Source organism: Corvus hawaiiensis, chromosome 2, assembly GCF_020740725.1.
Source record: "Corvus hawaiiensis isolate bCorHaw1 chromosome 2, bCorHaw1.pri.cur, whole genome shotgun sequence".
NCBI lineage: Eukaryota > Metazoa > Chordata > Aves > Passeriformes > Corvidae > Corvus > Corvus hawaiiensis.
The window spans coordinates 49,406,188-49,420,239 of NC_063214.1; the positions used below are offsets into that span (position 1 = coordinate 49,406,188).

The window sequence follows — 14,052 nt, forward strand, 5'->3', positions numbered from 1 at the left end:
ACAAAGAGAACTTCAGTGCTGCAAACAGTGAATTTTACTGAAAGAAACCAGCAGTGACTGGGAGGACAGTCTGTTAAAGTAAATACACAGCTTGACATTTTCAGCCATTGTCCTTAGCCAGTCATAAAACGCATGCATGTAAGTTGATGGTCCTTTATAAAGAGTGTGACAAATAGGTGTGTGGCTTATTTACTTTATATGCACTAGCCTTTGCTAAAGAGTTACTATCTTCCACAATTGACAACATGATGGAATTATGTCTTAAAACTCTAGTCATCTTATAAATAGGACAAGCTGCAGTTGTGAAGGGGCTGTATAGATAAGCTTGGAATTGTTCCATAGATGACAATATAGCATAGCATCTCTCATAAGAGTATAACAAAAATACCTTTTAACTCATAGAAATTGTGATTCAAATGATCTGTTAAAATAATGTAGTAAGTTACTGAGAATGATTTAAATACCCAGTCTTCAACATAAGTAATTTACAAGAGAGATATGAAACAAATCTTTACTTGAGGAGTTTCTGTGAAATTCCCCATATGAAGATAACAGGCACATATGCATTCCCTCATGAATCACTGATATACTGAAAAGACATAAAATGTGAGCAACTTCCAACATGATCGCTCTTACTCTAAAGCTTCTCCGTGCCCCTCAGTTCATTTGCATGAAATACCTCTTGCAGGAGTTTTCTGGACATTGTAGTTTTTTTAAAACAAAATACTGTAGATGTTGAGTTTTGTACTGTGATCCATAATTACACTGCTTCCAGAAGCATCACTAAATGCAAATATTTTAAAAACAGCTTGCCAAGAAAAGAATACTTTCAAAATAATAAGGATCATAATAAAAAAAAAAAGTCATGTTCTTTATTCTTTTTTGACTTCAGTGTCCCTCTGGATGACAAAAATACCCATTTTGCTTGAATTACTTTATACAAATAAACAAACAACAAAACAGCATGGCAAAAAAAAAGGAAATAAGACCTTTATTTAAAGGAAGTGATTGCTTTGGTAATATTTCTAGGAGAAATGGGACTTCAAAGGATGTTGGCTAACAGCAAGGAAGGAATCTAAGCAAGACATAGTTCTGGGAATGTACAGGCTTGATAGTCATAGGGAATTAAGAAAGTTGTGGAGAGAGTTGCTTATAGGCAAGGCAAGGATGTCTACAGAACAGGTGGTAACTATTTTCATTAGAATAGCTCCTCTCTTTAAAATCATGAATAAGATTCAGGTGTCACTATTACGGCTTATCAGCTTTCAAAACTGAAATATCTAGAACTTTCTTTGGTAATCCAAGAAAGCTGCTCATTATCACCTCCAAGGCTGCTGTTCTTAACCACTTCAAAGCCTTATTCAATCCTAGAATAAAACAGCAATGCAGCTCTTTCATTTGTATCCTGAGCTATAATAAATCAACTTAGTGCAAAAAACTTGTCAAACTTTTTCAATAATGAGTGATAATAAATATATTATGTATAAAAGAAACATATAGTCAATTATCAAATGCTTAAGAGCAACATTGGTAACAAACAGTAAATGATGCTTTACCTAAGTAAACGTAGGCTTCTATGTACAGCTTATCAGCAGATGAAAATAATCCAGTCAGCTTTTGCAGTTGTGCTCCAGTCATGGATAATAAGTGAATGAAGAGCAGCATGTTTCCAACTGTCACTGCTGAAAAGTAGGACTAGATTTTTAAGATATCTTTCAAGGATCATGTAAGGAGATTTCGACCTACAAAAGACCCTAAATTCTCCTTGTAATAGGACTTTTTTAGGAGAAAATTTTTAAAAAATTGAAAAACTTTAAAAAAAAAAAAAAAAAAGGAGGTTTACAGAGTCATGAAAGGTCTGTGAGAACAGATTGCAGTAGAATGGATTGCTGATCCTCTTCCTAGTTCAGTCATTTACACCAAGGAATAGTAACACCAGTAGCTTCAGGTCAGGGGTTCAGTTTAAAGTGTTTAAATCTTGAAGGAATTTATTTAGATAGCTGGATTATTAAGGTGTTCTGCATTGTTAAGTATGAAATCAGCTTCACTCAGAAAGCATGGGAATATGGTGAAAGACAAAATGGTTTATGCAGTGTGAAAATGGAATTACAGTCAAAATTCTGCTTAGAGACTATTTTCATGTCTGTAACATTAATCTGAACAGTTAGTACAGTGAGAGTATTTGTGCTATCCCACCCCTCTTTTTTCAGACTGGAACAACATTCTGAGGAAACAGATCACTGTCAGTACCTCATATATTGCTTTAGCAGTAATAATTGCCATTTAGAAAACTACTGCTTTCCAAGTCAAATCATGTACGGCTTTCTTATCAGCGCTTTAATATTTCATTTTCAAGTGATGGTTTTTTTTCATCAGAGGCATAAGAGGAAGAAAACAGTGCTAAGGAAACATGATGACTCTAAGAAGGGTTTGATCTTGTTTTCACAGAGAAAACCCTGAAGCCAGTTTCATAAACTTAGTGACATTGTAAAATCATTTAGTTTTTCCTTCTTTATTTTTCCCAGAAGTCTTTCATTAAAAACCCCATTTTTGTCCAAATAACTTCTTTCTTATCTTTAAGATAAAAGGCAGAACATATTTCTTGAAGATCTTTGTCTGCAAGAAGATGATTATTTATTTGCACAACTTTAATTGCTGTCCCGCTGGGTTATAAGAAAGGAAGTTACAACACAGGAGCAATTACTAGGAAGATAAATCTGAAAATTCATTGAAGTATTTTTGAGGTGATTAAATCTTCCTATGATCAAGAATTTACAGTATTTATTCCAAGGGGATTAAAGTAGGAGTGTTTACTTCCTAAAGTATAGAAATTTTAGCAATCAGTGAATCTGATCATATCAAGACATACATGCTAGTTTTATTCAAAAGTAAAATTTGGTTAGATAGGCAAGATTTAGAGAATGACAGGTAGCTGCTAAAACATCCTACAGACTTTTTAACCAATTCTCTTTTTTAAGAGAATATGCATTAAATGCATATGCTTTTAGTCCTTTGTGAGACCATTATGTATTTAAATTTATACCATGTTGAAAAGAATTAAAACAAATAGCAGAAAACAGTAAGAAATATTCAAGATACATTGAGAGCTAGCTAAGCATATCAAACTGCAGTTTAATATTTAGACGCAAATGAAAAGTATCCTCTTCTGAAAAGAAATAGCATTGATGGTCTATGCACCATGTAGAATAGGGTGCTTACCACAGCAAGATATGCACACCCTGTCCCCCAGTATGATAATTTTTATGAAGAAATACATGATAATGTTTCCAGACAGGCTGACTTAAGCCAGAATTAAAACATCCTCTAAAAGTTAATCAAATAGTTATTGTGAGGGTAGAGAGGCACTGTAACAGGGTGCCCAGAGAAACTGTAGCTGCTTCATCACTGGAAATGTTCTAGACCAGAATGGATGGAGCTTTGAGAAACCTGGTCTAGTGGAAGGTGCCCCTGCCCATTTCAGGGGTTGAAACTAGGCATTCTTTAATGTCCCTTCCAACCCAAACCAGTCTATGATTCTATGATAATGTGTATTGCCAGCCGGTTAAATATGACAGCATCACATTAAGGGGAAATTTAACCTGGCCCAGGGGATATGAATCCTATGCTGTCACTTTTCTTCTCACTGAGTCTAAATGAGAACATGAGTCTACAGAGTTTGGCTCTGAAAAAAAACCCACTAATGTTTGGGAAACCATTTTTCTATTTGGAAAATAACCCTTTGAGGGATACCTGTCTCTCATCAGAGAGCAATTACTCAGTAGCTTCGTTGTCTCTTTATTCCAATGGGAGAAAATAATTCAAAATAAGTGAAAAAGGGGGAATTATTAAAGATTTTATAACCTGCTCAGCTTTCACAGTTTCAGTAATTGCAATCCCAAATATATTTTGGTTTCAATGGTACAGTAATCATTAACTTAAGTAATTGGATGGTAATCAGAAGATAATAGCTAATGCTACAGGTGAGGATGGTTCCTGCACGAAAAATATTGAATTATTGACATTGGTTGATGCTAGATGAATTTGTAAAGGTTAGCTTAAAGTAGCTCAAATTTATTGTGACTGTAAGATAGAATTTAGGTAATTAAGTACACCTAAAATCCTAGTCACTTCAAATACAACAGTACTTTGGAATCCTGACGGCAGCTGCTGCCCAAAAAAGGAGCTACACCCCTGTCTTTGTGCAGCAGGTCTGCTGAAGACACCCCCAATCCTGATGGACTACTTGAACATGTACCTGCAGTGTAGCCTTGTGGCAGTGAGCACGAACAGCACACCGGGCTGTGTCATCCCACACCCGGGAGGCTGTGGCTGGAATACTGTGGAGCCCTCTCCACTGTGACAGAGCTGTCACAGCGCCAGCGGAGGAGGCACCCACAGGGAGCTGTTCAGGTGGTCAGGGAGTGGAAGCACATGAAGTATGAGTCTGAAGAGGCTGTGTTTCTTTAACTTGTAAGAAAAGAAAGCTTGAGGAGAGCTTCTAACTTACGCCTGATACTAGGAGGGCTAGAGACAAAATAAATCATAGAATCATTAAGGTTGAAAAAAGACCTCCAAGGTCAAGTCCAACCTTTGACCAAATACCACCATGCCAACTAAAGCATATCACAAAGTGCCACACGACTTATTTTCTGAACACTTTTGAACCCACCTCCCTGGGTACCCTGTTCCAATGCTAAACCACTATTTTAGTGGAGAAATCTTTTCTAATTTCAAACCTGAACCTCCCTTGGTGCAACTTGAGGCCATTTCCCCTTGTCCTATCACTAGCATGAATCCAGACTCGAGGTGCACAGCAAGAGGGCAAAAGGCAATGGTCATAGGGTGCAGAGAGGCAAAATGCAACTGGATAGAAGGGTTAGGGGAGAATTACCACTGTTAGGATGGTTAACCATGGGAACAGATTGCTCAGGGAGGCTGTTAAATCCCCTTCCTCAGAGGTATTAAAATTACACTTGGACAAGACCCTGAGCACCTTTATCTAACTTCCAACTGAGCTGAGCCTGATGTGGTTAGGAGGTAGGACTTCCAGAGATGACCTCTGGCTTGCATTCTTCTGTGATTCCATCTTGCCCAGTCTTCAGCTGACATGCTGGAAGGGCTCACGTTGCTTACAGACTCCATGTCAGAATTTCTGGTCTGATATGGAAGTCCTAGATGCTCTAGGACATCTGAAATAAGCTGAAGGCTGGGCGGAGAACACGAAAGAATGTATAATTGTACTAGACAGTGATGTTGTGAACTGAGTCATGCCCCATCTGTTTGGCTGATCCTCTCACACTGTCCTCTGCCCAGATCCAGTAGGTATGCTTAGAATACTGCTGAAACACAGTGCAGGAGTTGACCTCATGAAAGTACACTCATGGCTTTCTTTTTAAAAAAAAAAGAGAAGGGGAAGAAGAATATCCATTATACAGATGATAAAGTAGTTAAAGTATTCGCTTAGGAATGAGAGAATCAGATCAGCTATCCCCTCTGCATACAGGGTTTCAAATTATCATGCCTCATCTCCTTTAGTATTTTCCTTTTCACCTTATCTGTCTGAGGACTGTGTGTTTCACCTTTTCCTGTTGGAAGTTATTCATCATGCAACAAAATCTGGATTCATTAAGCCTGTGAGAAAAAGGGATGCCATAGCCTTTTTGTCAAGTCACTGTGAGAAACACAATCTCCTGTTCCTGCCATGGTTTCTACGTGCAATAATGCATTGTACAGTGGAATATTTCATGGGTTTATTGCTTCTGTATTTAAATAGAGTATTTTATAAGACTAATGCCTAGATGGATGAAGACATTGAGTTAGCTAACTCACTGTGAGAGTGGAAATTACTGTCACCTAAATACCTAGCACTGGTTGGGTTGCCACTGTCTGTATGATCAGTGTCTGCAACCATCTTTCAGAACCAATTTTTTAAGATCTCTAGATTTGTGTTCGATCACAGATGACAACAAAGTATAAACAGTGGTGACAGTAAAGCACTCTTACTTTGATCTGAGGGGACATCATTGTTTCATCCATTGCATAAAAGGAGAACTGAGAGAAAAAGAGGAAACAGGAGCAGCAAGTGCTCTATTAATGTATTAGTGTTGTTCAAAGTTATGAGAGATGTATGATATGGACATAAAACGTGTATATGCAATGTGCTGCCTATTCTCTGTAGTAATGCCTTTGTTCTAATGAAATACCATACCATTCCATATGAAAATATGACTAATTTTATATTTCTGAAAGTAATGACTTTACATTTATTGGTATTGCATTCTATCTCTCTTGGAATGAGAACCGAATCTGTAGGAGTATTACATTTTTAATACACTTTTAATGAGATCTTATTTTAAGTAAGGTGCTTTAGCTTAATAAAAATTAACTAAAAAAGGAAATTGCATAGGAATACCCCAAGGCACTGAGGATTTTGGTTTATACCCAGTACTTCAATGATTCTGGGTGGTAGGAGAAGAGCAAAGCATACAGAGTAGCTGACAGCCATAGGTTAATCGGAAATGACGGATAAGAAAAAAGAGTAAGAAAATAAAAGATATTAAATTACTTAATGATAGACATAAATTCAGTGTTGGAAAGCCTTTTCTTCTGAAAGATCTAAAGACACACTAAAAATGCTTAGTATTTGGCAGAACTAACTATTTGAAGAATCTGCCTGTTCTTAACATGTAGGCAGACTTCAAATTTCAGACTCCCCAAATTTAATTGGCATTAAGCATTTGTGGATATTTATTTTATGGCAGGCCCTGTTTTTGACAGAGGATCCTTTGCTGTCTGGTACATCTATATTTGTATTGGCCTGGAATTCAAAGGCAGGGTAGCAGTAGAAAGCAGTTTATTAAAATGCTTTTCAACTGAAATGGAGTCACTGAACAGAAGACCTTTCTTCCCTGGAAAAACTCTAGGGAAGTAAAGAGTGAGGAGGACAAATTGAAAGGAAGACTGTTTACCAGTATGTCAGTTCTTTTTGGAAAAAAACCCTCATCATTTAGAGCAGCATCCTCAGTGTCAAGAGGTGAATGTGATGTGAAGATCTTACGAGGTCTGCTTCAGGGCTGCACCTTAAAGGAGGAAACGTACAGAAGCAGTGGGCAGGAATCAGCCTGATTAGCAAGAATAACCCATTGACGTGGAAATTTGTGTGACACATCTGGCAGCAAGCAGAAAACAAACACTTTCTATAACCTGCATTCAGTCAGCTTGCATTTTTAATCATAGGATTTTATCAGCAAATGTGATTATATAGTATTAGTTGACTTACACGTGGTTAATATACTAGGGTGGTAAACAAAACACATTTAGGCATTAGGAGATTAAACTTTCAGATATTGAGTTTGGCTGCTGTTTGTGAGTTGAAAATTAATCTCACTGGGTTTACATTACAATTAGTGTTATTGCAATATAGCTCATTTATGTGTATTGTGGAATACAATTAAGAGAAATTAATGGCTACTTTTCATTACATAAACTTACTTCCATTTATGAAAAAGCCTATTATTCCTTTTTGAAGCTTGTTCCACATATACTGAGATGTCTCATCTCTAGCATGAATAACACATGTGCTTGAATTTTGTTTACCCTAGCATTCCCTCTTAAGATTTAAAATACATCAATTATTTTCCATACCATTCTCTGATAATGAAGATTATCTATAAGACGATCCTCTTCCCATGTTACTGGGGCACTTTTGTTAAGGAAACTGTGGACCTAAAGATTTTTGTTAAAGATTTATTTAAGTGTGCAAGGCCCAGGATCTAACAATCTGGATGCAAACCCAGCGTGGGCAAGGCCATGAGTTGTACTTTCAGAGAGAGACAAGTACCTTCGGAAAGTGTAAAATGTTCAGTGAGTGCTCTCACAGTGCTTGCACAGTATTTCCTTAATTAAGCTAGCATTAAAAATCATGGGGTTGGATGAATGGGAAGGGTGAGGGGGACCTGCAGCACGAGTAAAGTTGATAACATCCATTTGACTCAGGCCTTTGATTTGTTTGAATACACAAGGATCTAGCTACACTACATAAATGGCCAGTTTCATTACTGCTGCTGGGCACAAACAGGAACAATCAATCACTGAACCATAAAAAGGCCCAGGTTGGAAGGGACCTTAAATAAAACCTTAACCGAGATTTTCTAGGAAACCATTGACAGGGATCCATCCTTGCCTCACTTACCCAGAACTGTTTCTTTTGCTGTAAAAATAAAACAAAAAAACACAACCAAAAAAGAAAACCAAAACAAAAAAAATACTGTTTAAGAGCTTTTCACTTGATGAAGATATTTTCTGATCTCACTTTTTGCAGCATACTTCTCAGAAATACGGTTGTGGGCTTCAGAATAGCTTTAGAGAAGAGCCAAATTGGGATCCATAAGGCTGTGCTTGGGTGCACATGTGCAGCAGACCATAACATAATGCAGAGCTCAGCCCTCTATCCGGACCATTTTTGGGTACAATCAATATTGGGGTTTATGCCTTAAAATTGTTGCACTAGTTTAGGACATTATGGCTTCTCTAAGTCTTTCTTTGTTCAGTGGGCAGTTAAAAGCAATGCTTTGCATCTGCTGAGTGAAGCAATAAGTGATTTGGATGGAGCCTTATGGTGTGCTTCTCTCATACCAGCTACCAACCAGACTTTGTGAAATACCTGCATGTATTTCTTAGCAGTCTCAGTGTCACCTAATGCCCCTTTAACATAAGATCTAAAAAAAAATAAAAATCACTATTTCTTTTGAGAATTACTGTCTGGAATATATTTAACATTTATGGGAGCAGACATGGTAAAACAGGTTCTTAATGGGAAGGAAGCAGTTCAGTGCCTCTTGGTCCCATGGATAGTCTGTGAAATATATTTATTAAAAATTGCTGAAAAGGAGTCTTAACTGCTTTGACCATTCTCTGTAATTTTAATTCTGAATATAGATTTATGGTGACAACTCTGTGTAATAGATATTCAGGCTAGATGTGGTATGAATTTTAATTGATCAGGTTGTTAGAGAGGGAATATTAACGGTTTGATTTTTATCTACTTACCAAGCCAATACCGTAAAACAGGATGTTTAGTGAATTTAGGATCTGGAAGTATGGAAGTATGCAAAGATTCTCTTGCTCACAATTAGTTTTCATTTTTGGAGTACCAGAATCAGTTGCAAATATTCTTGTAGCTTCCTGAAACCCTTATGAACATGATCAGTAACTTTTGTTAGATATGTGGAGCCAAACTGGCATCTGTTATGAAGAGCTGAGGTCCTGCTTTTACATGGGAGGTTTGTAATTTTAAAGCATTTGAGCCTCCCTAATGAAAAGGGATGGTGCTGCAAAGACTTTGATAATTAGTTTCTGTTTCCAAAAAAAAAAAAAAAAAAAAAAAAAAGGAAAAGATGGATTCATTCTGATCAAAGCAGTTTCAACACCAAGAACATGAATGTCTGAATGTCATAAATGTTTGTCTGGATCAATTCGTGTGGGATTTCCTAGATTTCCTGGAAACCCAACTATAAAGGAAGACTCCAGGCACAGTTTTGAACAACAAAATTAAGACACCAATTAAAATTATTAATAATTTATATAGAAAATTGAAGAAAGATGATGTAATTATTCCATTATTCTACTGTGCTTTGCAGGTCCTAAAATGGTAGAATTCCACAGTCAGCAATTTCAGATCAACTCAAAGGATGGAAAGCCACTTTTTACAGTGGATGAAAATGAAGTTGTAGTTGGCACAGATAAGCTTCGAGTCACAGGTTTGTAATGGTTTAAGAAATGTTCAAATAATACCCATATGAAAAGCACAATAAAAATGGCATTTTTAAATATGTTATTATGTGTGAATGCAAGTTCTGGTTTTACCTCATTAGGAAACAGAAATATGAAGGCAATCTGACCTTTTTGAATAAATAATCAGTAAGAACTTCTAACACAAAATAATACTTTTATATATATATATATATAATCTAAATATTTCTATATATGTGTGTTTTATTTTAAAGCTATTAGTAACTGGAACTGTACTGGTGCATCCTTTTCTGAATTATTCAGTGTTTCCAGTGCACACTGTCTGAGGCTGAAAAAATTCTGGATATTCCATTTTGAGTAGTAATGAGTCTGATTTGTGAAAACTTCAGGCTCTCTGATATTTTTATATGGTTTTATCTTTCAAAGTGAAAGCTACTGTATTTCTGTTCTGTGAGTAGCACATATGTCACAGGATGATATTTGTAGTATATTTTAAATGTCATCTGTCAAGATACAAGTTCGTCTTAGGCTATTTCTGCAAATCACTGAAGTAGTCATTTACAAAATAATACGTCAGAATTATCACATGAAAAGCTACTTCCTTCCATATGACCCGATAAAGTCAGCCTTCATTTTCTAGGTGTAAGGTTGCATTAAAATAGATACATCACGGCATGATTTCTCTTTGAGCAGAAGAATCCATCAAAGGAAATACTGAAATTATTCTGTAACTTGTTTTCAATTAATTTTTAAATACCTTTTACCTGATTGCAACTGTCATGTTTGACCTTTGCTAATTAGTGGTCCTCTGAAATCTTGAGGTCTTCATTTTAATGAATAGATTCATATTATTTCACTGTCAAAGCTATAAATGTGGTAGTAACTATACAATTAGTGTTTCAAATCCAGAGTTAAGTTATAATAATTGTGTTGATACATTTTGTTTACGCCTGAGGGTCTTATCTTAAGGGTTTTTTTACTTTTTAACCTAATTGAAATTACAACTTTGTTTAACCAGGAAACCATATCAAATAATTATTGTTTGCCCAAGGGATGCTAAACTTTAATAGAAAAGCATGTTTAACAAAGATATGAAAAACTGCGTAATTGTTAACTGATTTGGAAAAGGTCTATCTCTGCTCAAAGTAAGTAAAAATCATTCATACATGAGTTGAAATTGTTATGCTAATATTAATGACTCACTCATCCAATATTAATCTTTACAGTGTATTGATAATTATTTACTTCAGCAGATACTGTAGTAAGACACATTGCCTGTTTCTTTTCTAACACTGTAGTAAAATTCAAAAGCAAATACATTAAAGTCAGTGAGGTTATTTCAGTGTAAAATTAATGCGAGAGAGATTCATGCCTACTTTGCTTCAAATTAATTTATTAAAATTGTGATTTAAGTGATACTATTAGCATGAAGGATAAATTATTGTGATTTAAATGATACTATTAGCATGAAGGATAAATGAGTAATACTTTGCATACTGAGATTATTTTTAAACATTTTAGATAGAGAACAAGATCAACGTGAAATAAATTTTTTTAAGTTCATACCATAAAAAACATGATCCTGGGCTTAAAATACACAAAGAACATTTTGCAGTTTTTTATGTACAGTGTAACGAACTATTTGATTTTACTTCTCCTTATTTATGTGGATTATGAAAAGCTCAGTAATGATTTTTAAGAAAACCTGACGGTTTTCAAATAAAATATAATACAGCAGAGAGCAAATGTCTATGATTTAGGATATTTCAGGACAAAGGAAAAAGTCTAAGGGTAATGTAATCCAATCCAACACCTTAAGAATTGCCATTTTCCTACAATTAATATGTTTCAACTGATGCTGTTTCAGTCAGACCTTCTCTGGCCCACGTGTAGAATAGAACAGTGCAAATGAAGGAAGAGCAAATGCCTGGGGAAAGCCCCCACCAGGAACGTGCCTCTGATACCCCGCTGAGTCACTGACAGGTCTGGGTGCCAACACTGCCCTGAAGCACGGGGAGACACCGGCACCTGCCCTTGGCAGAGCTCTTGTGCCCACAAATGCTGTTCTCTGCTTTGGGGAGAGCTCCAGGGCTTGTTATCTCCCTTGGATAGAGTGGATAGCAGCTGAGCTGGCATGCTCAGACATTAACATCCAGCTGTGTGTGAAACACCTTGGGGTGTATGAGACACCTCATGATATCACTTTATCTCCAAGAGATGCTTCCTGTGATCGTGACAGCTGGAGGCCAGGCAGGATGCACAAGGGTGTTCCAGATGACAGTAAGTACAGATGATTAGGCAACAAAACACTGCCTCTGGCTCATCTGAGCCATCTACATCACAGAATCATTTAAGTGTATGAAACTAAAGCTTGGCTTAACCCTTTGTGACAATTACTGCTCCTGAAGGATCATGGGCTCCAACTACATCCTCTAATATTATTTCAGTAAGGACCTGCGTTTTGCAGACATTTATTATGTTGCTGTGGATGTACTGAACATCCGTGTTTTGTTCTGGGAGGGTTTTGTACATTCAGCTGGCACTGGGGACAGAGAAACCACCTTGTAACTGTATTGGCTGTCAAAGAGCCAATTGCTTTATAATGTCATGGCAGGCTCACAGAAACATGGAATTGTAAAGGTTAGAGAAGATCTCTTAAGATCAAGTCCAACCATTAACCTAACCTATGTTCACCACTAAACCACATCCCCAAGTGCCACATCTACACCTTCTTTTACCTTAAAGAAAAGCTGGCAGGGCAGAGAGGATCAGTATTTTTATGGAGAAGCGTATTTGTATCACCCTTTATCCAGTTTACTACTTGTCCTTCTGCTTGTTTGTCTTTTATAAAAATCCCCTGAAGTATTTGCTGAGTATTGTCTGTGATTTTCTAGTGCTCTGTTCCGTGCAAAGGTTTTCAGTTTGCGTAGCTAATGCTGAAGCACAGTGTGACAGTGTGTGTTTAATTTAAACACTTCTGCTCAGAAGGCAGGTTAAGTAGGAGGCAGTTTGAGGGTATGAGTAAACATTCTGTTAGACTCTGAGGAGGCAAATGGTCCTTGCCTGATAGGGTGTGTGAGGTGTTAATGAATCTTGCTGACTTCAATCCTCTCATTAAGAAAATGAGTATCTTGTTCTTGTGTATTTTAGGATTAGATTACAATATCTTAATAAACAGTAGCCAAAAAAATAGTAAATATAGTAATAGTCATATCACAGTTAAAAAGATAAAGCAGGAAATGAAGACAAGAAATCAATTTAGGGCCATTTTCCAAAAAAAAAGTTGCCCTGAGAGTTTTTTTCTATGAGTGGCATACTGTTATTAACACTGTTTGATGAAGAAGTTTTCCTCACATAAAGGCAAGGTTTTACTCTTGCTTAGAGGTGACAGCTCTAGAATATGGAAATAAGCCTTTTCATTCCATTTTACACCACCTGCCCACTGCTGCCCAGAACATTAACACTGATGTTTCCTGTTCTCTTCCTTCCATTAGCCCCTATTTCCATGAAACTGATACATTCTCTGTTATCACTTACTTGTATTTATGGAATCATGGAATCATAGAATCATTTAGGTTGGAAAAGACCTCTAAGATCACCAAGCTGAACCATTAACGCAGCACTGCCAACTCCACCACTAAAACATGTCCCAAAGTGCCACATCTGCACTTTTGACATATCAGGATATCCCTGCAAAATATCTTAGTTGTACCAAATCAGCATTTTCTGATAAACATTTTTAATTCCTTAAGGTGCAGAATAATCTTAATGTTAATGAAAATGAACTTAAAATTAAATGTTAATGCAGCAGGGTTAAAGCTCTGTCTGAATTAATAAATTTTAAATTTTCCAGTATTATATTCATGCCAGTTTATAATTTACAGAAAGATTAATTAATTTTAATTGATGGGGAGGGTATCAACAGCTAAATAAAATTTAAATACAAGCTTAGTAAATCAATGATTCCTTAAAGTGCTGAAGTGGTTTAATATGGTAATTCTTACATCTTGTGTACTTCTCTTCTATCTAAGACAAGGAGATTTCATTCTAAGGAATCATGATTTCAGCTAAAACTCTTCTGAAAAATCAGCACATTTCATACTTTCTCAGGACATCCTGAGAATTTTCCTGCAGCCCTCATGAAATGGCAGTCTTTCTTTCAGTTTTCTCAGCAATGTATTCATTTTTAATGTTTTTTCTTTATTTCACTTTTTTTTTTTACCGTGTTCTCTGAGGCTGCTCCAACCAATCTTTTATTCTCTTTTTCCTTTTGTACCACATTTAATATTCTAGTACCACATC

General features: G+C 36.3%; 1 protein-coding gene across 8 annotated transcripts in view; it reads left to right on the top strand.

The window, feature by feature from the left end:
* SGCG (sarcoglycan gamma) overlaps positions 1–14,052 on the top strand; it is a 112,127-nt gene that overhangs the window by 73,948 nt on the left and 24,127 nt on the right. For all 8 annotated transcript variants that reach the window (XM_048294889.1, XM_048294888.1, XM_048294891.1 and 5 more), the window contains one exon: positions 9,639–9,758. In XM_048294889.1, coding sequence (XP_048150846.1) covers positions 9,639–9,758 — 120 coding nt within the window. The remainder of the gene's footprint in view (positions 1–9,638; positions 9,759–14,052) is intronic.